The sequence below is a fragment of the Mugil cephalus genome, chromosome 11 (genome assembly GCF_022458985.1).
Source record: "Mugil cephalus isolate CIBA_MC_2020 chromosome 11, CIBA_Mcephalus_1.1, whole genome shotgun sequence".
Taxonomy (NCBI): Eukaryota; Metazoa; Chordata; class Actinopteri; order Mugiliformes; family Mugilidae; genus Mugil; species Mugil cephalus.
In genome coordinates, this window is record NC_061780.1 from 22,242,466 (window position 1) to 22,265,173 (window position 22,708).

The window sequence follows — 22,708 nt, forward strand, 5'->3', positions numbered from 1 at the left end:
TCTGAAACACAACACAACTAAAAAAAAACACCAGAGAAGAAAAGGCAAGAAAAGACTCAAAGGTTTCACTGGCTGGAGTTTAATTAAAACGTCTTACACAAACCAGGAAGTCTGGTTGATTTATGAGTTTGAAGGCTTATCAAAAGCCATAAAAGCAGTTTTATTGGACGTAACCAACAATCAGAGCGTTCGGTGTTTCGTGGAACTGAACTTTGATTACCTTCGTTTAATTTGCCCTCGAAATGTTGCTTGTTTTTCTTTTGTTTTATCTCATTTCCACCAGGTATGTATGCGTTTTTAACTGTCTTAGTTTGTCCTGATATGTTAACAAGTAATGAGAATAAGTATAGAGGTGCATACAGTAAACTTTGAGATACACAGTTGCTAGTTTTGACTTCCACGTCAGAGAATGATGTGAGGCGTCTGTGAAAATATGCCGTCCTGTTTGCGTAGGACTGGAATGAGTAGGTGCTGGAGGGCTCATACATTTTTAATTATGAAATGATATGAATGAAGAAATGTTCTCATGGCAATAACAAAACCATAACCTCATTAGTGCTTATCAAGACCAACACATTAACCCGCAGAACTACATCTCTGAGCAGATTACCTAGAAGTCCAGCTGTAAGTAGTTCTCACACGAACAAGAACCAGCTGCAATTACATCGGTAGCAGTCACGCCGTTCCTCTCTGCTCCTCCATAAAATGTGAATCAACCTGTTTTTTGTTTCACTTTACTTCACCGGCGTCCGAGAGGCTGTTTTTAACAATGTGCAGGCAACATTAACACAAAGGCCAACCGGTGTTCGACCTAAAGAAGAGTCCGCTCTTCACCCTGCAGCTACCAGAGAATCCTGCTGTGCTGCCACATGCCGAGAAACAGACAAAAGAAAGTATTAAAGGAATGAAACGGAGAAGGGTTGTTGATTTCTGAGCAACGATGTCGGGTTCATTTTGGTTCAGTAAATCACTTCAAAACACGGCAACTGAACCATAAGTGCAGAAATCCTGTGAACGTATCTCATTTCCCTACTCATCCCTAACAAACTGTCCCGTGCAAAACATGAGAGAATATAAAAAACATTGTTATTGTCGCTGTTGGTGTTAAGTAAATGCTCAGGGCTATATTCAAAACTTATGAACTGACAAAAAGTCAATACACTTGTAAAAAAAAAAAAAAAAGGGATCAGGGAGACTGTCTGCAACTGTAGAGTTTAAATATGGCGAAAAAGGTGTTGCCGTATTTCATAAAACATATCCATGGACCCCACAAAGTGCATTTAATCTTTTCCAAACTTACTGAAATGAAATAAATCTTGGATTCAAACGTCATGAGATGGAGGAGAATGAGACTTCCAATGAAGTAGCATTAGGGTCAGGAAATCTACGAGGCTTCACAGATCTGTTTAATGTCAGAATAAATCCAAGAGAGTTAGTTTTTACAACTTTATAAACTGTTAAATCCAGCGATTCCCAACCCAAAGGGAACAAGGCTCATACGGTGCAGTTAGTTTGTTTAGTTCCCTCTTCTCTGTGAAACCTGGAATACATTTTGATGTCAGATGAACTATCCCCCTGATTTTTTAGTGAACCTAACAACGGTTCACATCAGTTTCAGCATCTGCGATTTTGCAATTGTTCAACGTGGGTGATTGTGGCATAAAGGTTGTCTGTCTGCAGCTTCTGAGCACGTGCCAAGAAAATCAACTGGAATTTTTTTGTGCGGTACGTTTTGTCACAACACTTACCCTCTGTTCCACATCAGAACCTCCCACATCTGTTGTTTTTAAGCCCCGCGACCACCGTCTCATATCCGCATACCGTCGCGTGTGTAGAAGGCATCTGCCGCGTTCGAGCCGTCTGGGAGGAAATACCTCGCAGTCTTTACAAGCTTTCCTTCCTGACTGAGCATCGGCCTTTGATGGATCTGTTGTGTCGGAGTGTGTGATGTTGTGTTACGACAGTTGTGCTTCATCCTGCGCTGCACCCTGCACTCTTATGAAGAGTCTTTCCACAGAGACCAAACTGGGTTGTTGCAGGCAACGTTGTATGATCCAAGTTTCATTCACTACCTCTACAGTGTTCATCCCACTGTAGTACAGGGAAAGTTTTGATTGGCCGCCTTTGCAGCAAATAACATTTGAACAAAAATACAGCTAATACTGCTCTTAGGTGACTACATTTATGCTTCCATTTTTATTTCATTTTTATAATTCTTCGTCATGTCTCAGGTTTTTGTGTTTGCAGTTCTACGTTTATTTATGGATAAAACCTGTTAGACTAACTCCTTGACACTAAATAGAAGCATTATTAGATAAACCATAGGCCTTTAATGCTGCAGGGGGGTTGCAAAATGTTTGGTTGATTAGACATTTTTTATATTTTTTAAATTTGAAATATGTTTTTCAAATACACATTAACATGAATCCAACATATTTTACTAAATAGGTAAATGGAAGCAGTTATTTTTCAGTCAGCGTTCATTCAGTGATAGGAGTCGTCTCGACGGTGCATCGTTTCACACAGAGCGCCACGCTAGTCGAGACCTGTCAATCTAAGCCTCATGTACATCGTAGGCCCCGCCCCTATCGCTGCTGAGCCAATCACGAGGCCACATATCACACGCTCAGTCAGGTTCCCTGCTATTGGCCGAGAGCCTCTTCAGTCCCCAGATGAAATATTAGCAGGTGCATATGTGTATGTGTGTGTACCAGTTAAGGATGTTTGTGTTTAGGGCAGTTCAACAGCCACTCTGCTGTTGCACAAGTAATAATGTTTGAACCTGTGTATTATGTGGATAGCTTAATGTGTAATAATGTGTTTTTATAAATGGCACTAGGCTAAGTTTAATATAGAACATGGGTATGGATTAGTTTCAGTTGGTTTTAGTTCATTTCAGTTATGATAAATGTAGCTAAATAAAAGATGCTAACGCTAGGAGCTTCATTGAGAAGTAACGTTAGTCATTCAGATACTGTAGCGTTAAAAGGATGACGAGGAGTGATCACAAGTATTACGTTTATTGTTTTATTGTTAATTATTGTTGGAACTGAAATAGTTACTGTCGGCTGTAACTACGGCAAAACAACAGCATCCACAAACGTATCTCACAGCCCTCCAGAACGTAACTTAAAAAGGTGAGTTAAGGTCTGACTTCATCAAAAAATACAGCATAAATTAATATTACCTGACACTAAATGTGAACCACAACACCAGGTTTCTGTGTCTGGATCCCAGTTGTTTCTTAGTTACTACTTTTCTTTGGAAGCTGTTGATACAGTCACTCAACACAACAGCTCTTCACCTTTTTGTAAATTAACTTTACAATTTAGACTAAACTAATGCTGCTAATCTCCATGCTCAACTGTCTGTAAACCACAGAGACTTAGCATCTTAGCTGTGACGTCTCACGCATACCAATCTATAGAGACGATAAACCATTAAAAAGGAGGGCGAATAAATAAAGTGTTGCAGAATAGAAAAGTAAACAAAGCACAGTCTTTTATCAGATGCAGAACAATGATGGTAAGAAATGAAAGAAGTAAAGATGATGTGTGTGTTTTTTTTTTTTTCTGTAAATGAAGCAGAAATATCTTAGTATTTACACAAAGACCATCGTTAATATTTTTTGTACTTCTTCTCTATAAAGCGTGTGATTTATCAGTCGGTAGCAGCAGAGTCAAACTGTCAGCAGCACAGCCACACGCTGCAAAAAGCAGCGCCACACATGAGCACACATCAAAGTAGATTTACCGGTTTATGTACATTACATGCTGAAACAGACCAGCGCCTCGGGCTAAGAGTAAAGGCAGCACCTCCATCCACTAATAAACACGCCACTAACGGCAGCTCGAGCAAACACACGCACACAGTGCATGAAAGCTCTCACTTCTCGTGTGAATACAGCTGAGGACTCGATTGGATTCATTAATATGCAGAGATTAAGCTCTAATCCCACCGGCTGCACGGGGCGTCTCAGAAATGTGCCTCTTACTTTCAGATTTCACACGACACGTCTGGGTCGCTGAGGTCAGGAGGGCACGTTTAGATGTGTGAATGTAGTAGTTTATTGTAATGTTAATCTAATTACTGATATTATTTGTTATTTGTTAATTATTTTGTGTGCAGAGAATCTTTTATTATTGTTAGAAACTTGGTGTCAGGGATATTGCAGATATTAGTTATTAGTATAAGTTATTAGGTATTAGTAAAAGGTTTTATCTTTTACATGTCTTTCAGCTAACTTCAGCTTGCTTATATTGTATAAAATTCATTTAAATTTGTCTTAAATAGCGTCAATAATGATACAAATTGTCTCAAGATGCTCAAAAGAAAAGTCCAAACAACTCCTGTAGCTTGAAAAAAATATAAAAAGCCTTTATTAAAATGGCTATTTCATAATGAAAAGGTTTAAAACATGAGTAGTTAAAAAAAAAAAAAAAAAAAAAAAAAAAAGAATTTCCCCAGTGGGAATCAATGAAGTATTATCTTATCTTACCTTAAAAAACCCAGCCTGAAACCCCCAGAGCAAGCATTAACGTGACGGTGGAGAGGAAAAACTATTTTTTTAACAGGGAGAAACCTTGAGCAGAACCTTAAGCTCAATGCGGGGATGCATCTGATTGAAGCCGACTGGGTAAAAAGAGAGGAGAAGATTATCTTTTAGCATTTATTGCTTTATCTTTTTATACTTTTATATGAGCTCCGTCTTTATCTTTGTGCGTTAAAGTTTGTTGCATTTATGTACGATAACAATAAAGTAATCTAGGAATCGGATCCAATGTACATGTGGCTATATGCATATGTAAAATTGTTACACAAGAGAAAGATAATGAACATACAACAACAAGAGCATAAAAGCGTTTATGAGGCATCATAGGCTGGTTGGAGAATGATGCATTCAGGTACGAGTGGGTAGCTGCAGACTGGGCATGAAGACCAGGACCACAAATTAATTTAATTTAGCTCAAATTTAATATTTAGAGTCTGCTCTGCTAATCTAAATAATTTGATCAGACGGTAAAATAAATAAATAAACCAAAACTGCCACATCATGCCTCCTCCTCCTCCTCCTCCTCCTCTTCTTCCTGCACAGCCTGCCAGGCAGACCTGAGTCCTGAGCAACGTCTCTCTCTGCTGCTCTGTCAGGACTTGGGTCGCTTCAGGTTTTCCTCTCGCCCCCCCTTGTGTTGTCGTAGAAATGTCTCGTATCTACGCTTTGTTTTTTTTTATTTCACTGATCGTCCCCAGGACTGGATGGTGCTGAGTACGAGCACATGAAAAATACATTACAGCTGAATCAGAACAATGACACCAGCTGCAAGGAAATAATACGTAAAAATGAGTGAAACAATGCGAGACGGTCTAATTACGCTAAAGGATGCCAGACAGTTTTCTGTTCTTTCATCTTCCGTTAAAATTTCCAATGTGCTTTACATGTGGGCACCACACTTCTGTAGCAAACTACAAAATGACTTTGCATGAAATAATAATTGAATTTTTAAGGATTTATTGGTTCCACCTCAGTAACAATCTATCACGTCCATTTTCTCCTGTGTTTCCTTTATTATGTGTTTTTATTGTTACTACTATTATTATTATTATCTCTACATACTTAAAGTCACTTGTGTGTTGTTTCAGGGCCCTGGAGACCAACAAATACAACCACATCACAGCCACATACTACCTGCTGGCCGAGAGGATCCTGAGGGAGAAGCAGGAGAAGGAGGTCCAGACCCGCTCCTCCAGCCCCAGCAACATCAAAGCCCAATTCAGGTAAAAAAAAAAACTCTGGAGCAAAGTATATTACACAACAGCAGCCTGCTCCGTCTCCTAGTGAACTAGTGAAGACTGTGAGTAACAAACTATCACCGCTCCTCATCATAATGAGTGTCTGAGTCATAGTACGAGCCCAGGAGGAGGTAATTGACCCATCTAGTTCCACTGCCTCACAGGGCAAACCTGTCCCGCTTCACATTGCAGAGCGCACAGAGCCACGGTTACTTAAGACTGGGTTAGATCTCCAAAGGTTTCATTTCCATTTCTGGGTTCACTGAGCTTCCAACTGCTGAGCTCAGAGGGGACGGAGCAGAGGAAATGGTATAAAGTTTTAAATCTCTTGGCTTTCAGATTCATTTTGAATGGTTAGTGAGTTACTGCTCGATTCCAGTGAGTCATTGTATAGCTACAAAATAAAAAAAAAAAAACATATCCCAGTTCGTCTGTCCTCCATACCAACGTCATCCCTCTGGTTATAAAAGGAAGAGCAACAGGGAGAGGAACAAATAAGGAAGAGAGGAGGCTCCGGCAGGACAGCGGTGGTTATGAAATACTGGCATCTCTCTCACTACATTCCTCTTTCTGCTCTGCAGATGGTTCTCGAACTCTAGTAAATGCTTTAAGCGTCAGTTTAAAGCTACTGCTTACTGGGGGTTTCACGACACCCGAAATCCATATTCTTGACCTGAATACGTGCGCTGAGAACAGACTCGGCTCATCTTTTACATAGCCTTAGCTGCAGATGTGTATAGCCTGTATAAAAACAGGCTGCATCGCAGCACCATGAGTATCATTTAATAGTGCTGCACAGCGTGTTGGAAGATGGGATAGTGTAATTAAAGTATTAAAGTAAAGTATTTCTCTGAAGCTTTCTCCATGTACTACAGTTTGGTATGTTGGTAAAGTTGACGGTTAGCATTAGCGGATGCCTTTTCAGGTGCATTGCAGCTGTATTTTTGTTGTATTTCAGGACTGGCGTGTCACAATAGTATAGTAGGCTTCATCTTTAGTGAAGTATTTCCACACGTTTGATGAACCGCGGCTAGTTTGCTGCAACGACCCACTAAACTCCTCACCTGTCTTCTTGGAGGCGTCCATGCAGTGGCGGTTCTAGCTTAAACGGCGCCACTCATCCGTCTTCATCTGCTTTCACAGCGTCTGTGCGCTCTCTGCTGCAGCTGCCAATTCCCCACACAGACCGTGATTTGATAGATAATTAAAAACAAATAAAATGCGGTGCAAACACTAATACCTATAAGCACCGAGTTTATCATTTAACTCTATAGATTCAGGTGTTTTGTTGAGCCGTGAGGGATCATCGCTGCCTCAGAACGGAACATGAATCATCACATTTTCCATTGTGTTGCGTACATAGCAACAAGGAAATGCACATCTGTTGGTCTGTTTGCCGCTACGGTATCACTGTGTTTAATCAGAATAAATATTATTCCTCTGCGGTTTTGAGATAATTAAGTTCTCCTTCTGTTAGGGAGAACTGGAAATATGTGCAGCCTCCTGAAACAGAAGACAGTGACTAATGTGTTTGGAGGAGACCTCTGTTAATTGGCTCACGCTGACCCATATACAAGTGTCCGTCCCGCTGCAGGAAGACACTCGCCCGTATGCGCACTGCACTGTGGAAGGTGTTTGTTGTCCCTGTTACAGTTAGTGTTACGCCGAAATCTGAAAACACGTCCTCTGTGGAGCTAAAACTCATCAAAACAACAAGCGACAAGAGATGATGACGAGTAGGAGGTGACAACATCAGAGGTGACTGAATCAACGAAGAAGGTGGCGGCTAGTTTTTAGCGTTTTAGTGCAAACTGAGGAGTTCAGAAATGTGCTACATGTTACCGACGTGGCATTTTTATCATGTAAATGTAAAACTCTACTACTCGTGCTTTGTTTACAGCTGGTTCAGATTTATCCTCCTCAACGAGGATCATCAACGAAGTCTGAGATCTGCCTGCGCTTGTGCACATGAGACGTGCTTGCAAATGGGATTTCAAGTCAGTGAGAGCGTATTTGCGCCAGCAGCGATGCCTCTCGCGGGATTAATTGTTTTCTGACTCAGAGGTGCGCTGTCAGGGGATCGTTCAGCCTCACTGTTTGTTTCAGCTCTTTCCTGCCAGCGCTAACCCTCCCGGAAAGAGTTTGCCAGGCTGTGGAATAGTTTGTTTTCTTCAAACGCATTGGTGTAAAGAAAGATTCTGGCAGATTCTGGCAGATTCTGGAGGCAAGACATCGCTCTCTGAGCGTCTCCACATGTCGGGAATAGTGATAGCTACCACTTCAGATTGTGACGATATCACCCTAATGTATGCAGTGTCACAGTTTAGCGGCCTTAACGCAAACAAAAAGATGCAGATTTAATTTGAAAACTATTTAGGTGTGTCCCGATCTGATATTGATAACAGATATTGGTGTGGTATCAGCAAAAAACAAGTATCAGATTATATCGGAATGTAACTAAAATCTCCGATATAAGCAGTCGATACCAGACTCCACTTCTATCCAGCAGTGCCCAGATCCAGCATGTAGACCCCACATGATCACAACAACAGCTTGTGCTAAGTAGTTGTATTCGATACCACTGATATCTTTTCTGATCCGATACGGAGTAAAATTCAAGCTGGTATCGGCGATACCAATCCGATACCAACACTTTGTGTAAATACTCCCTAATGTGTCTGGTAACCCTAAAAATAATAATAATAATAAAAAAACATTTCAAATCATAGCTTCATAAAGAATAGAAGACATCAGAGTAATTTATTTATTTATTTTAAAATCGTAAGTATATTGGATAGTGATCACATTTACTACAGGGTTTAGCTAGTACAACAAAAGTAAAACTGAACAGAGTGTTTCAAACACTACAAAAGGAATAAGTAAAATAACACTATTAAACTAAATTATAGTTTAACTATTAAGTACTATAAAAAAACTTCTCTCCTCTTCTGTCCTCCTCGTCAGAAATGTCTCGTATTGTGTTGTGGTTTGGCCTGGGGCATTTCACAAGGTTTGTTTTGTTGCCGCAACTCAACAGTTTGGCTACTTTCCCCTGTGTTACTACATTACCTCTAATGACTCAAGTATCGATATTTTAAATTGAGAATGGCTTTTAGAGCATAAAGACCTGGTATCGGAAGTATCGGTGTTTCCATATCGATCGCCACTGCTAATGTCGGCGCTAGCAAAGTAGCAAAGAGTAGGAGTAATGTTGGCTGTGTGGCAGTCGAGCTGCAAGATGTTATAGCTGAATGTTTTTTTATTTTTTTATTATTATTGGGCTTATTGAAGTTATTTTTCAGGTTCTTCTAAGTTATTTTTTTTTAGTAATAGAATATCCTTATGTTTAAAGTTAAAATTTATGTAACCTATTGGTTAGAAATGAATAGGTTAGTTTTTCCTCATACCTTCTGCTGCTGACTGTTGTCCTCTGTTTGAGTAATATCACTTGATCAATGCTACAAAATAAGCAGTAAAAATATCAGATTGATATCGGCATCAGCCAAGACTCAAGGCTGTGATATCGGTATCGTATGGGAAGTGAAAAAGTTTAATCGAGACGCCCCTAATATTTTTAGTTATTATCCTTGAGGGAGGCATCCGATTAGTCCGATATTCATTCTGCAGCAGAATCCAAACCACGACGTGGAGTCGGTGTCAGAGAATGAGCAGCCAAGGGCCCAGTTTCTCCAGAGACCGATTCAGTCCTGCTTTCAGGTTTTGACTAATACGTTTTTCTAAGGATAAACACTGACTTGATTTTAAGTCTAAGAAGAAAAAGAAGAAGAAGAAGAAGGAGAAGGAAAAGTTGCCACCCTGTTTCCATGGCAACGCCCTATGGCACCAAATGACAAAAACAAAAAAAAAAAAAAGGAGGAAGCCTGGCTCTTGCTGTAATTTGTGGTTTGCTGATAATAGTGTTGAGTGAGACACCAGAACGGAAGGAGAGCGCAGTAACTCACTGGAAATGGACTGAAGCCGTAGTTTTTTCCTTCCATGTCACATTATTATTTAGTTTTTTTTTTTTTTTTTGTCTGTTCCTGTCCCATTAAAGTGTCTTTGTCAAATAATTCAAGGAGGTAGTTAGTCAGACAACTTTATTGGTAGCTAATAGAGATGCAGCATGTCAGCCACAACATTAAAACCACCTTCCTAATATTGTGTAGGTCTCCCTTGTGCCTCCAAAAATAGTTGTGACTCATCGGAGAATGGACATGGGTCTTCTGAGGGCGTCCTGTGATTTGAGGGGAGGGTCCTCTGTGGATGAGGCTTGTTCCAGTGCATCCCACAGATTAATATTAACTTAGAACCACAGATTTCAGTCGAATAACGTTTTACAGCTACTTCGGTCACATGTGTGACCTCTTTGAAGTCGTTCGTCTTCTCTCCAGATTGTTAATCTGTAAAAACCTTTTAACCAGCTGATAAATCTTCAAGTTACTCGAGGAGGGAATGAAAAAAAAAAAAAGTCAATAAAACTTTTGATGAAACAACCGATGTGAAAGTCCCTTCTGTCTGATCCGTGCAGGCAGTCTTGGCCGACCAGAGTGGACATGCACCAGGACATCGAGGACAGTCTGGCAGCTTCGTCCATCTCCCACGCCGGCGGCCCCCAGTCCCCCGCTCGCAGCGCGGAGAATCTGCTCAACGGACATCGCTCCAAAGGCATGCTGGAGCTGAGCCGACGGGAAGAAACCGTGACCGACTCCGCGGGAGCACCGGCGCAGGTGGGCTCATCACCGAAAAAACCCCTACGAAATGGATTTCTTTGGTAGCGACGGCGTGACAACGAAACACAGCCGGTTTTTTAATGTGCTGTGATGAATATTCTCTCTACAGGTTGCTGCCAGCTCTGGGTCCGGGACCAGCAGGACCCCCGCTCCCTCTACATCAGGAGCAGCCAAGCAGAGAACCTGTCTGTTCAGGTCTGACTGAGTTTCTAACACAAATACTTTTATTTTGTAAAACATGTTCTCGTCGCAGCTTCCGGAATGTCATGGTTTTGTGTGAATGTTTTTTTTTTCAGGGTGGAGGAGGATGAAGAGGAGGAGGAAGAGCAGGACCCCTCTCCGCTCCCGACGCAGGTGATTCTGCGACGCAAGCCCCCCTCCATCACCAACCGCCTCACCTCCAGGAAGAGCGCCCCGGTCCTCAACCAGATCTTCGAGGAGGAGGGCGAGTCGGACGACGACTTCGACATGGACGAGGGTCTGCCCCCTAAGCTCAGCCGCCTCAAGATGAACATGGCCGGCAACGCCGGCAGCCTGAGCTCCGGGCCCGGCTCCTCCTCGTCCCCGGGGTCCACGCAGAAGCGCTACCACCGGCGCAAGAGCCAGGGGAGGGGGTCGTCGTGCTCCAGCTCCGAGACCAGCGACGACGACTCGGAGAGCCACCGGAGGCGCCTGGATAAAGACTCGGGGTTCAACTACAGCTGGAACAGGAGGGACAGCAGCGAGGGGCCGCCCGGCAGCGAGGGGGGGAACGGGGGAGGCAGCAGCTCGGGGCAGGGGAAACCCCCGGCGGAGGGGGGTGGCTCCTCGGGCCCAGACAGGGGTAGCCCTCCTGGTAACGGAGGAGGGGAGTGCGGTGGCGGCGGAGGAGGGGGGAGTGGAGGGGGAGGAGGAGGGGGTAATAAAGGACAGGACAGCCCCTCCAGTTGTTGTCACAACAGTAGCACTACTAACCCGGCCCTCACCTCCCTGTCCCGGTCGTCCCGCACGGCGAGCCGCGGCACGGAGCTGGTGGAGAGCCTGAAGCTGATGAGTCTTTGCCTGAGCTCACAGCTGCAGCACGGTCGCAGCGGGCGGGGGGGTCGAGGGGGAGGGGGCGGAGGAGGAGGAGGGGGCAAGTTCATCATTGACCCTCGCAACCTCTCAGGAGGGAGCGTCAAAATCCAGGAGAAATCCGCCTGGAGGATGTGCATCGGTTCTACCGGGAGCCTGGACACCATCACCCTCCCTACCACCACCACCGGCCCGCCTCGCACCCACGCTGCGCAGAACAACCACCACCACCATCACCACCACCACCACCACCACCACCACCGCAAAGCACCGCACGGCCCCCCAGGCCTGCAGGAAAGGCCGAGCAGCAGGGACGCTCACAGCAACCTGAGCGCCCTGAAAAACGGCGTGCTCCAACTACCTCTGTGTGAGAAGACCATCTCGGTCAACATCCAGCGGGCCGGCGGCCCCAGAGAAGGTCTGCTCTGTACCTCAGCTCCAGCCAGCTGCTGCCAGGTCATCTGAAGCTCTGACCCCCCGTGGACCAGCACCACGCACAGCTCTCACACCTCCCCATGCATCTAAAACCCCCCTCCCCCCCCCCCCCATCTGTCTGGTGTTTACTGTAGCAGGTAGCTGACCTCGCACCACACCTCAAGTCCGTCTCTTTGTTTTGTTCATTTTTTTCTTTTTCACTGGATTTGACTGTTTTTAACGTCAGTTCTTGTTTTATCCTTAATTTTATTTTTAATTTTTTTAAGAATCTGCTGGTTTTTAAAACATACTGAAATGAGGAGGGTTTGGTTTTAAGGAAGGTTCAGACTTTGCAACGCAAGGGGCCAGATTTAGGTTCACACCCGGCAAATCGATGAGACTCGGTAGAATATTATTACAGCTGCTGTCACTCATAGATCTCAACCTACTGCTGTTTCAGAACCATGAACGGATGTTTGCTGTGTGACGTGGGGACGTGATGCACGTGACTGACACCATAGTTTTTAATGAGTCGCATTTTACTTATAATAAATACTTTAATTTCTTATTTAGCTAACAGCTACAAGGACAGAATATTTCATAGTTTAATATTTTACTTGTCCTCCTGTACCTAAAGCTGGCCCCTTGTGAACGGTTTAGATGTTAATGCAAAGTCTTTTTTGTTTTAAGCCATGATGGAGCGTTAGATCCTCTGTGACAAACATCATAAAGAGCACATGTTGCTACATTTTAAGAAGATGAAGTGATTACCAAAGTTTTATCCGTTTTACAAAATTCACAATTAAGAAAGAAGTGTTTTGAGTAATGAAGTCATACCTTGTAGAAAATGTTAATTAAATTTGAGATTAAGTACGTAGTCTGAATTAACATGATCTGTACGTTTTTAAAAATCGTGAACACACAGCCTGAGGCTGTTTAAGTCGCATGAGTAACTTGGAAATGTTGACTACAGCTGCCTTAAAGGGGACAGACGTCAGCAGACACGTGGACGTGTCGCAGGTCCCTGTTAATGTGATCCTGAACACCTGTGAAGGTGAATCGTGAATCTTTAAACAGGTGTTAACGCGGCTTCGAACGCACCACGTTTGTTTCTAAATGTAGTCACTCTCATAATATCAACTTACTTCTTTAGACGATGACTTCATTCTCATCACGTGACTTCTTTCTCAAACCGTCTCCGAGCTCTGAACGCTTGTTCGGGTGCTTGTAGTGCACACGTACACCGATCAGCCACAACATTATGACCACTGACAGGTGAAGGGAATGACATCGACCATCTGGTGTTGAGAAACTTTTGGTCCTGACATTCATTCATGTGGATGTCACTTAGACGTGTACCACCCACCTAGACCAGACCAGGCACCCCCACCCCTATAGCTATGACACTCCTTGATGGAGATCAAATAGGTGCACTTCAAAAAACACAAAGAGCATCACAAGGTGTTGACCTGGCCTCCAAATTCACTAGATCCCTAACTGATCAAGTATATGTGGGATGATCCACAGAGGCCCCCTCCCCTCAACCCATACGACCCAAAAGCCCCCACTAACAACATCCTGTTAACAGACACCACAGGACGCCCTCAGAAAATCCATGTCCCTTCTCTGATGAGGCACAAGAGAGACCCAAACGATATTAGGAAGGTGGTCATAATGTTATGCCTGGTCGGTGTATATAGATACGTTATTGATCCCGAGGGAAATTCAGCATCCAGTAGCATCAGTACAGCAACGGAACAAAACACAAAGTACCGGTATAAGTTCTAAAGTGTAAAAATCTAGAGTAAATAAAGACTCTAGGTCGGTGAAGTCTGGTTGACGCTTTAGAAATAAGGTTAAATTCAAATAGGGTGGATGAAAAAAAACAAAAAACAATTGCACTTGAAAACAAATATCACACCGACCCAGTCTTGTTGCATCCTCAAAGGAAAGAGTCGCACAGCCAGAGGGATAAATGTCCTCCTCAACCTGTCCGCGGAGCTCTGACCTCTCTGAATGTCTGCTTTATGAAACATAAATCCATCCACTTTACCTGAATCTGACCTCGTCTGCCAGTGACGGGAAGAGGAAGTGCTCCAACTTCCACTCTTCACTCCTTATTGCACTCAGACAATCTGCTTCCTCCTCCACTCAACGTTGGGTCACAGCCCTTTAAAGTGCGCACGTGCCTCCGGGCGGAGGAGTCCCGGTCTCCTTTTGACGACACGTGAGGGAAGAGTTACTGCTGACCACATATTTATAAATGAGGCGTTATTATTTTTTTATTCACATGACGTTGCGTTGTTTGCTGATTCGTTGTGTCCAGCTACCGACACCCCCCCCCCCCCCCACCTCCCCTCCCACCCTCGGTCCCACCTGCACCCACGTGTCTCCCAAAGCTGACTTGTACATAAGGGTGCAGCGTGCCGACTCAGGTGTTGTAAATACAGTGTGATGGAAAGTCAGAGTTTATTTTTTAAAACTTGTACATTTTTTTTTTTTTTTTTTTTTTTTTTTTTTTGAGCGATCTGCTGTCTAAAAATAATAATAATAATAATAAAAATCTGTGTTTGTTTGCTCTGTTTAGAGGAGAGCCTGGACATAGACTGTATAAATATGGACAACGTGTCTCCACTTCTTCTTTCCATTGGCCAAACTGACGCTATTTTCCCCTCGGACACGGGCAGCGCCATCTTGTGACTTCGGAGCCACATAATTAAATTTAATTAATGCTACGCTCTGCTCTACCTCCACCAGTTACAAGCAAATGTTGCATTAAACACTGTATTTATTAAATTTAAAAAAAAAAAAAATAAATAACAATTCTCACGGTCCAACAGGACCGCTTTACTTTACGGAGCGGTTGGCATGGCAACAGGTGGTCGCCGTTATGTCACATTCTGTTTCTATAGCGTCGAATAACTAATTAAAACGAAAGTTATCCCAGAAAATGTTCCTTAAATATTCAGCAACATTATATAAACTAACTAAAATGGAAAAAAAAAAAAAAAAATACAGAGAGGTTTTTTTTTTTTATGAGAGTCGTCAGCGCGTCATCAAAAGTCGCCATGTTGGAACCACTCGTCGAGATAAACAAAACGCACGGACTGAAGTAAATCGTGGAAAATGGTGAATTACTGCCGGGTTTCTGGATGTACAAATCGGACAGACTGCGTAAAACATTTGGTATTTTATATTCTGCCAAAAGTTATTACAAATCAGAGAGTAATTCCAAAATCAGACTAAAAGAGGCAAAAGTCTGGATAACATCCTAATTTCGGCCATTTTCTTGTCATGTAATTGAAATATTGATAGCAGCGACTCAATTAAATTGCTAGTGTAATGATAATAATACGCTGGTGATGCACTGTAAAAAAAAAAAAAAAATCTGTTTATAGTATTTTAGTTTGGCCCAAGTCCCGCCCACTAACATGGACAAGGGGGCGGGACTTGTGACCTATACTGCAGCCAGACACCAGGGGGAGCTCTACTTGCTTTGGCTTCACTTTTAGGGGTTGTTCCATATTTATACAGTCTGGTTCATCTGTAGAGAAGAATAAAAAAATATTTAAAAAAAATAATAAAAAATGAAAGGCTCATAACTTCTAGAGCTTTAAAAGAGCCGGCCGGGAATGAACAAATGAGAGGGCGAAACTGGGACTTTCTTCAAGGGCATTGGCAATAAGCTATACTGTGTGTTGCAGCTATCTGTACAGAAACATTTTTATTTGTTTCATTTTTAAATTCCAACCGTGTGCAGCCTCACTGCAGCTGCTTCAGGCTCAGAAGAAAAAAGTAAAAAAAAAAAAAAAGTAAAAAGGAACATATTTTAATATTCTTTTGTTTTTTTTTTCCTCTCTTTGGTTGTTGTCTGAGATTTCTTTTTAAAGGAAGCGAATGTAAATAGAGTTGTAAATACTTGGCCCGTTCTCTTTTCTCTAGAGCAGCAGAGTGAACCTTTTGGTGCATAGCTGTACAGTAATCTAGCCTTATGATAAGTTACCGTAGTAATTACTGTATGGGTGTCTCAGCTATTAAACACGGCCGTGTGACGGAGGGGGGAGGGCACGCGATTCTGTTCATACTGTCAGGTCTTTGACTGTCGTCTTACTCAGCTGTATCCAGGTGAATGACGTGCATGTGTTTTCAGTGTTTGACTTTCAACGAGCGAACGGAGAATCAGACGCAGAAAACGTTACTGGACCAAAAAGAAGAAGAAGAAGAAGAAGAAAAAAAGATGGAACTGACAGAAATATTCAGTGTATTATTCTGTAGTTGATACCTGTTGTCAGACGTTACATATAGCTATGGTAATATCCAAAAATAAAAACGTGGAATCCTGTCTCATACTGGCAGTCTTCAGAGTCTTTCTTGCTCATTTTTTTTCTCCTCCATTTATTCTCCGTGATTGAAGTCGGCAGCAGAGACAAACATTTACGTAAACATGTCGATCATTTATCATTTAATATTATAACTTATAAATGTAATGGTACTAAAATGACCTTGTGCTGGAGGGAACGTCATCAGATATGAGACCACACACACATTTTTGGGGTCAATATTCTTGATATTGACATTGAACAATGATTCACCTACTGAAAAACATCATGGCAATGAAAAACCCCGGGGTAGAGGGGCCCACCCTGATACTGTTTCATGGGGCCCCAGAATTCCTTGCAACTGCCCTGTGTAACAAGGATAAGAGCACAAGATGGACATTTTCTGGACAAGATGGGCTCCAGTAAATTAATCACTGTCTTGGGAGAAACAATCCAACGAACTGAACAATGGTTCAGTTGTTTAACTAATACATTTCTGTACAACTTTGGTTTTTCTTATGTAACGAAGAGAACTCAGTAAACCACCCCATAGCAATGACACTCCTCGATGGAGATAAAATATGTGAATCTCTTCTAGAGGCTTATATAAATAAACCAAGACAGTGAACATGGTGCAGGTAGCTCTGGTTTTTAGGTGTCTACTGATAAGCTCTGCTGCCTAACGTGAGCAGCAGATTAAGTCGATAACTAATAAACCTCTGAAATAATTTCATTAGTTCAGCTTTTAGTCACTAGATGCATCTTGAGCTCCATGGGTCAGAGGAGGATCCTGGTCACAGGCGGATTAAAGCAGGTAGAGCCGGACACAACGTTTCATCTCATAACTTGGAAGTTTATTTAATATACTGTTACAGTTTCAATACATCCTGTGACATAGACTCCAGAGGACTGTGTGTAGAGCGTATAAAAAACAAATACTTGGATTTGAAGGCACAGGGGTTTTTTTAAAAGAGTGCATTGGTTTAAAGCTTCAAGTCTTCTACAAACTGATAACGATCGCATCACAGTTAAAACCAACACTTGGTTTGATCTCTTGCTGTGGAAGCAAAGGCCGAAATGACACATAATACTTCATACAACTAACTCTGCAGCAACTGCGTAAAATGTTTTCCTTTTTTTTTCTTTTTTTTTTGGATGTGAGCAAACACTGACTGTGCTTCTGCAACTGTTTGTTCATGCAAACTTTTTTTTTTTCGTCCGTGCTCAGCTCATAAATCAGTCAGACTTAACTAATCCCTAATGTTTCAGTTCTAAATGATGCTTTTCCTCACTAAGGCCGATGTTGAATAAGACACATGCACCTGTCGTCACGTAAAAAGCAAATTAAATTCTCCACAGAAGACTCGGCGAACTTTCTGTTTATCTTCCGAGGCTTCAGAGGCTGATTTTTCCACACGGTCAGTAACAGTGGAAAGATCGGCTCACGCGGAAAGTAAATGCGGATCGAGTTTTGCCAACTGCTACTTAAATGTGAAACACTTACAGGACGCTCAGTGTGTCCACAGATAAAAGGAAGGAGGTTTTGAACTTGAGAATAAATAGCTTGGTTTGTTTTTTTCTCTTTCTTATTCAGGTCATACATGATGTGAGAGGCTCACCTGTAGTCACAGTGATAATTATTTCCAACCGTTTCATTTTACAGTTTTCAAAGTAAGTGACAAAACCGTGATTTATATGTTTGTACATTCAGCTATTAGGGCTTTAAAAAAGTAGCGTTAAGCAGCTTTAATACTGAGAGACAGTCAACTCTGGAGGTTATTGGTGCGTCTGCCGTGCACAGCTCAGTAATCAGTGGTTACACCTGAAGGAGGTAAACAAACTTTAAACATTTCCACCGCCCCACACCTGATTGACCCAAACTCCTTTCACCAACCGTCTAATATAAAATCAGCATTTTCTACAGTATATTTATCGTTTTTACAGCGTGATTTAAACACCTGACCCACACACCGCCCCGACACCCCTACAGTACATCTCATTCCTAATATATCTGGTGCACCACCTCCTCCTGATCCACTCCTGGAACCGCAGCGTTACTGTAAACTCCGCCCCCCCTCCACAGATAAAGTGAAGCTGTTGCAGATCAACAGTGCAAAAACACACACACACACTCAAAAAAATATAATAATAATAAAAAAAAAAACACGTCTTTTGTGACTTGGTACACGCATGTACGTGAGATGTCGGTCAGTGATGATCCTGATCAGAATCTGTGGCTCCTCCTCCTGCTCCTCCTCCTCTTCTCCTCCTCCTCGTCCTCCTCCTCCTCACAGGACAGTCTTGGTGAGCTCCGGGGCTTCCAGCATTTTCTGAAACACGCACGAGACAAGAGACACATTTATGTTCAGTCAGGTCAGGTCACCACGGGAACTACCCACCAAACACCAGACGTCATTTCAACGTCGGTTTTTGGGCTAAATCTGGTCTTGATTTAGTCCAGAAATAGTCGTTGAAAATTGGTTTGTGTTTAGTCCGTCCGATTTTGTCCAAATTTAGTCCAAAAATAGTTGTTGAAAATTGGGTTGTGTCGTTTTGAAGACGTCTTTTCTATGTCATGAAAATGACGTCTTTTCACCTTTCACCTTTCAACCAAATTTAGACGTTGTTTAGACGTCTTTTCAGTCTTTTCAGTGTCTTTTCAACTACTTTTTGCTGGGTGGGTGCACTCTCACCCACAGCCTCACTCAGGCATAACATTATGACCACCTTCCTGATGTTGTGTCATCAGAGAATGGACATGAACCTTCTGGGGTCTGGTCTATGTGGGTGCTACATGCCTACATACCAGGTCCAAAAGTTTAACAGCTGAACATTAAATAGTCACAGGATGATTAATGTGATTCACTTCTCCTGTCGACGGTCATAATGATGTGGCTGATCGGTGTGCACATCGGTTACTTAACGTAAAATAAAAAATGAAAAGAGTTTTATGGATATGGGCGAACGGCGATTAGAAGCAGCTGTTTGCTCGTTAATGAAACTTAACCGTGACTCGAGGGCGTCGAAACAAAGTTACTGAAGTAGGTGAACAGAGGTTAATCTAATCGGGACTCGCTCGCTCCACAGGCGCCTCTCGTCACATGAAACAGATTTAATTGTGGCTGGTCTCAAGCCTCGAGGCTTTGAGTTGGCTGCAGAGGTCGTGGGGGCTGGTGTTACCTGTTCTAGGAGCCGTCCTCCCCCCTCACCCCCCTCACCCCCCTCACCCCGAGGCTGTTTGCGTCTTCTCTGTTCCCCAGAACGACATTAAGCAGCGAGAGGCGATGGCGACCAGAGTTTTTAAAATAACATTACAAGTGATCAGAACAGCTGCTCTGCTGCAGGCTGCAGGGTCTGGACAGCGTCCTGCAGATGGAGTCTGGCAGGACTGAGGAGAATCTCAGAGACGGACAGGGTGATGTCTATATGATTTATATATATGTGTGTATATATATATATATGTGTGTGTGTGTGTGTGGAATATCAGAGAGGATCGTAGGTCGACGGGAGGCTCTTATCGACGCTGGCTGCAGTCACCTGATCTCCTCCCAGCTGTCTAAACACCAGGACTCTGTCTGCTGGGATTTTTCCACAAGGTTAAGCAGGAGTGGAAAGATCAGGTCATAAAGGAGCTAAAGATGGAAACAGAGATGTACAGTCTCTGCTTCCAGCTGCCCCCCCCCCCCCCCTCGATGCTTCCTGGTTTGCACTTTAATAAATCACCCGCCCCGACCCCCCAGCTGCTCCTTCCCTCCATGCTTCGCTCGGTCTTGGCAGAGTTACGCTTTAATCAATTAATTCCTCCGTGATCCCGGCAAGAAGCAAAGCAGGCGAATTGCGTCCGAGGCGGAGAAGTGTGGGATGATGATGTCCCGGAGACTGATGCGTTTGGGCGGTGTTTGGGTGGTGTTTGGGTGGGGTGGGCCGTGCTGAGGCAGCCGTTTAGCCTCTGAGCCGATTCTTCAGGTTCAAACCGGAGAACGAATGTGTTTTAATGACCATGTGGGGAACAGGAACAGGAACAACCAGATTTAAACTTCCAGCTTATCAGACCGTCGTTTCACCGCTGCAGTTTTTTCCTGCCTTTTCTGTTTTATAACATTATAAACAGGCACAAACAGGCGATCAGACCGAGCCGACTGTCTCTGAGACGCTATGAGAAATAAACCTCCTGTTAGTGTAGTATTTATTTGTCAGTTTTCCCCCAGCTCCTCCCGGATGATGTCTTCTTAAATAACTCCTCCCCGTGACCTCCGACCCGTCACTATTGATCAGTGGGGAGAGGAAGCAGGACTTCACCCACTCTGGTCTTCATCACTTCAGGTGACCTTAACTAAACCTAAACCGCAGCAGGAGCCTCGGCCGTAAATGTCCACGATTTATTACAACAGGACGTCGAGCCTCTAACAATGTCAGAGTTCCTTCACTATAGCGAGGACTGTTACAGCTACTATCAAACTACTGAACCGATTCCTCCGACGTTTTAGAACAGCCACAACATTACGACCACTTACAGGCGAAACACTTTAGGAACAACGCAAAAAAACATGTTGACCTGGCCTCCAAATTTACTAGATACTGTGGGATGATCCGCAGAGAGACCCCTCCCCTCAAAGACCCCCCCACTAACACCACAGGACAACCCTCAGAAGACCCATGTCCATTTTCTGATGAGTCACAACTGCTTTGGAGGCAACAAGAGAGACGGACACAATATTAGGACATATTAGGGGTATTAGGTCATAATGTTATGCCTGATCACGCAGAGCCGCAGCATTTCATCTATTCTGGATCTATTATCAAATGTCTAAATGTGAAGATTTCAGATCTTCACATAATTAGCTACACAACAGCTACAACCACCCCCCGGGTTTCTATTGCAGACACATTATACTGTAGACGCCTGACGTCGGATTAAGACGAATAAACTCACGAGACGTTTAAAACGGTAACAAAGGAGTTTCTTTTCTCAAACATCAAACCCCAGCGTTCGTCTAGACGTCAGCGGCCGTCCCTGCTGTAGACACCTAGTCTGCGTTTGTGTCTCTGAAAAGTGAAGTTCGATCAGAGCCGAGCTGTAAATCCCTCATATAGTTCTCATAGAGTCTCATATTAAATGTTTTAATGCAGTCTAAATGTGCCCTCATCATACAGTTTAATGACCTGTCAGTTAAAACGCAAACCCGTCACATGTCCCCGTGTCCCTTCAGTCTCCAGTCCACCTGACCGTCCTCTAAACTCCGTCCACACCCGTCTGCTCCAGTCAGAACATTAACGTCACGGTTTTGACATCAGTAGCGGGCGGCGGCATTAAATTAGCTCCAGTTCATCCCGTCTGCGCTTGTGACTGAGGTCAAACAGGCGTTCAGTCGTCGGTGCATGTAGGTCTGATGTGGTTCATGCTCACATGTTTTCATTCTCGGGTCGGCGACGGAGGAAAATGATCATCTTATTAAACTGTTAAAGCACGGAGCGACGTGTTAGATGAACCCACGGCAAAATCAACCTGAGTTAGAGTATTAGATCAGCGTCGACCGACGCCATGACCGTTAATTAACGCCACAACCAGTCTCACAGGCAGTTTGGGCTACTCACCCTCCGTGGAGAGGTCTCTGTGGGGAGCCAAGAGACCACACACACCTGATTAAACCGGTCTCCACTCATACGAGCGCAAGAAACAAAACCAGTTCAAGACGAGGGTTTAACCTCGAGAGGTGTTGTTTCAAACTTCTTTAATCGTCACACTCGATGTGCATCAGAAGCACGGGAGATGGAGACGTGAAGTCAAACCCCCGCGAAATGGCAACGTATCGAGCGAGGAGGCCGAGAGAAGCCACGTGAAAGAGATGATGAAGCAGAGGCCCGAGAGCTCATCAGAGGAGCACTCAGCCCCTGTCAGTCCACGTCAAACGAATGGCTGCGGCGCTAATGCTTCACCGTGGAGCCATATCCATACTGTTAGCGCACGGCTCGCCATTCGTCTTCAGCAAAGTGGTCTGGGACAGGCATCAAGGGCCCATTGTGAATGCTAAATGAGAAGCAGTGGAGCTTGCGTGCTGCTGAACATGTGCCTCGGGTCTCTGGTCTAGTTTGTGTGCGGATGCTGGAGTCGTTTAAATCCAGGGTTGGTGCAGTTACTTCAAAAACGTGTTACTTACGACTGTAATTTCTAAGGAATTACATTATTTTTAAGTTACTTTCACCAAAAATGACTGGAAATATGGATTTTACATTCTCAGTAGATCGTATTGCATTCAGTGTAGCTCATTTACATGTGCAGTGTTCCCAATGTGGAGTGGCTAAGCTAGGCTAACGCTAACAACAGAACAATATAATGGAGGTGCAATACATATTCTGATTAGAAATGCTGTAAATTTAGGTGCATTCATATAGAAATCAGTA

General features: G+C 43.4%; 2 protein-coding genes across 3 annotated transcripts in view; one reads left to right on the top strand and one right to left on the bottom strand.

Annotated features, from left to right (window-relative positions):
- The window catches only part of snrka (SNF related kinase a), a 47,205-nt gene extending 34,345 nt beyond the window's left edge, over positions 1-12,860 (top strand). Inside the window, exons 5-8 of the mRNA XM_047599711.1 lie at positions 5,641-5,775; positions 10,319-10,517; positions 10,630-10,715; positions 10,817-12,860. Coding sequence (XP_047455667.1) covers positions 5,641-5,775; positions 10,319-10,517; positions 10,630-10,715; positions 10,817-12,038 — 1,642 coding nt within the window. The 3' untranslated portion in view covers positions 12,039-12,860. The remainder of the gene's footprint in view (positions 1-5,640; positions 5,776-10,318; positions 10,518-10,629; positions 10,716-10,816) is intronic.
- A 4,278-nt stretch (positions 12,861-17,138) lies between these two features.
- ano10a (anoctamin 10a) overlaps positions 17,139-22,708 on the bottom strand; it is a 32,465-nt gene continuing 26,895 nt past the window's right edge. The window contains exons 15-16 of one of the 2 annotated variants that reach the window (XM_047598293.1): positions 21,902-21,918; positions 17,139-18,636 (exon numbers count right to left, since the gene is read on the bottom strand). In XM_047598293.1, the coding sequence (XP_047454249.1) occupies positions 18,531-18,636; positions 21,902-21,918 (123 nt within the window). In that variant the 3' untranslated portion in view covers positions 17,139-18,530. The remainder of the gene's footprint in view (positions 18,637-21,901; positions 21,919-22,708) is intronic. The other variant, XM_047598294.1, reaches the window with a different exon arrangement.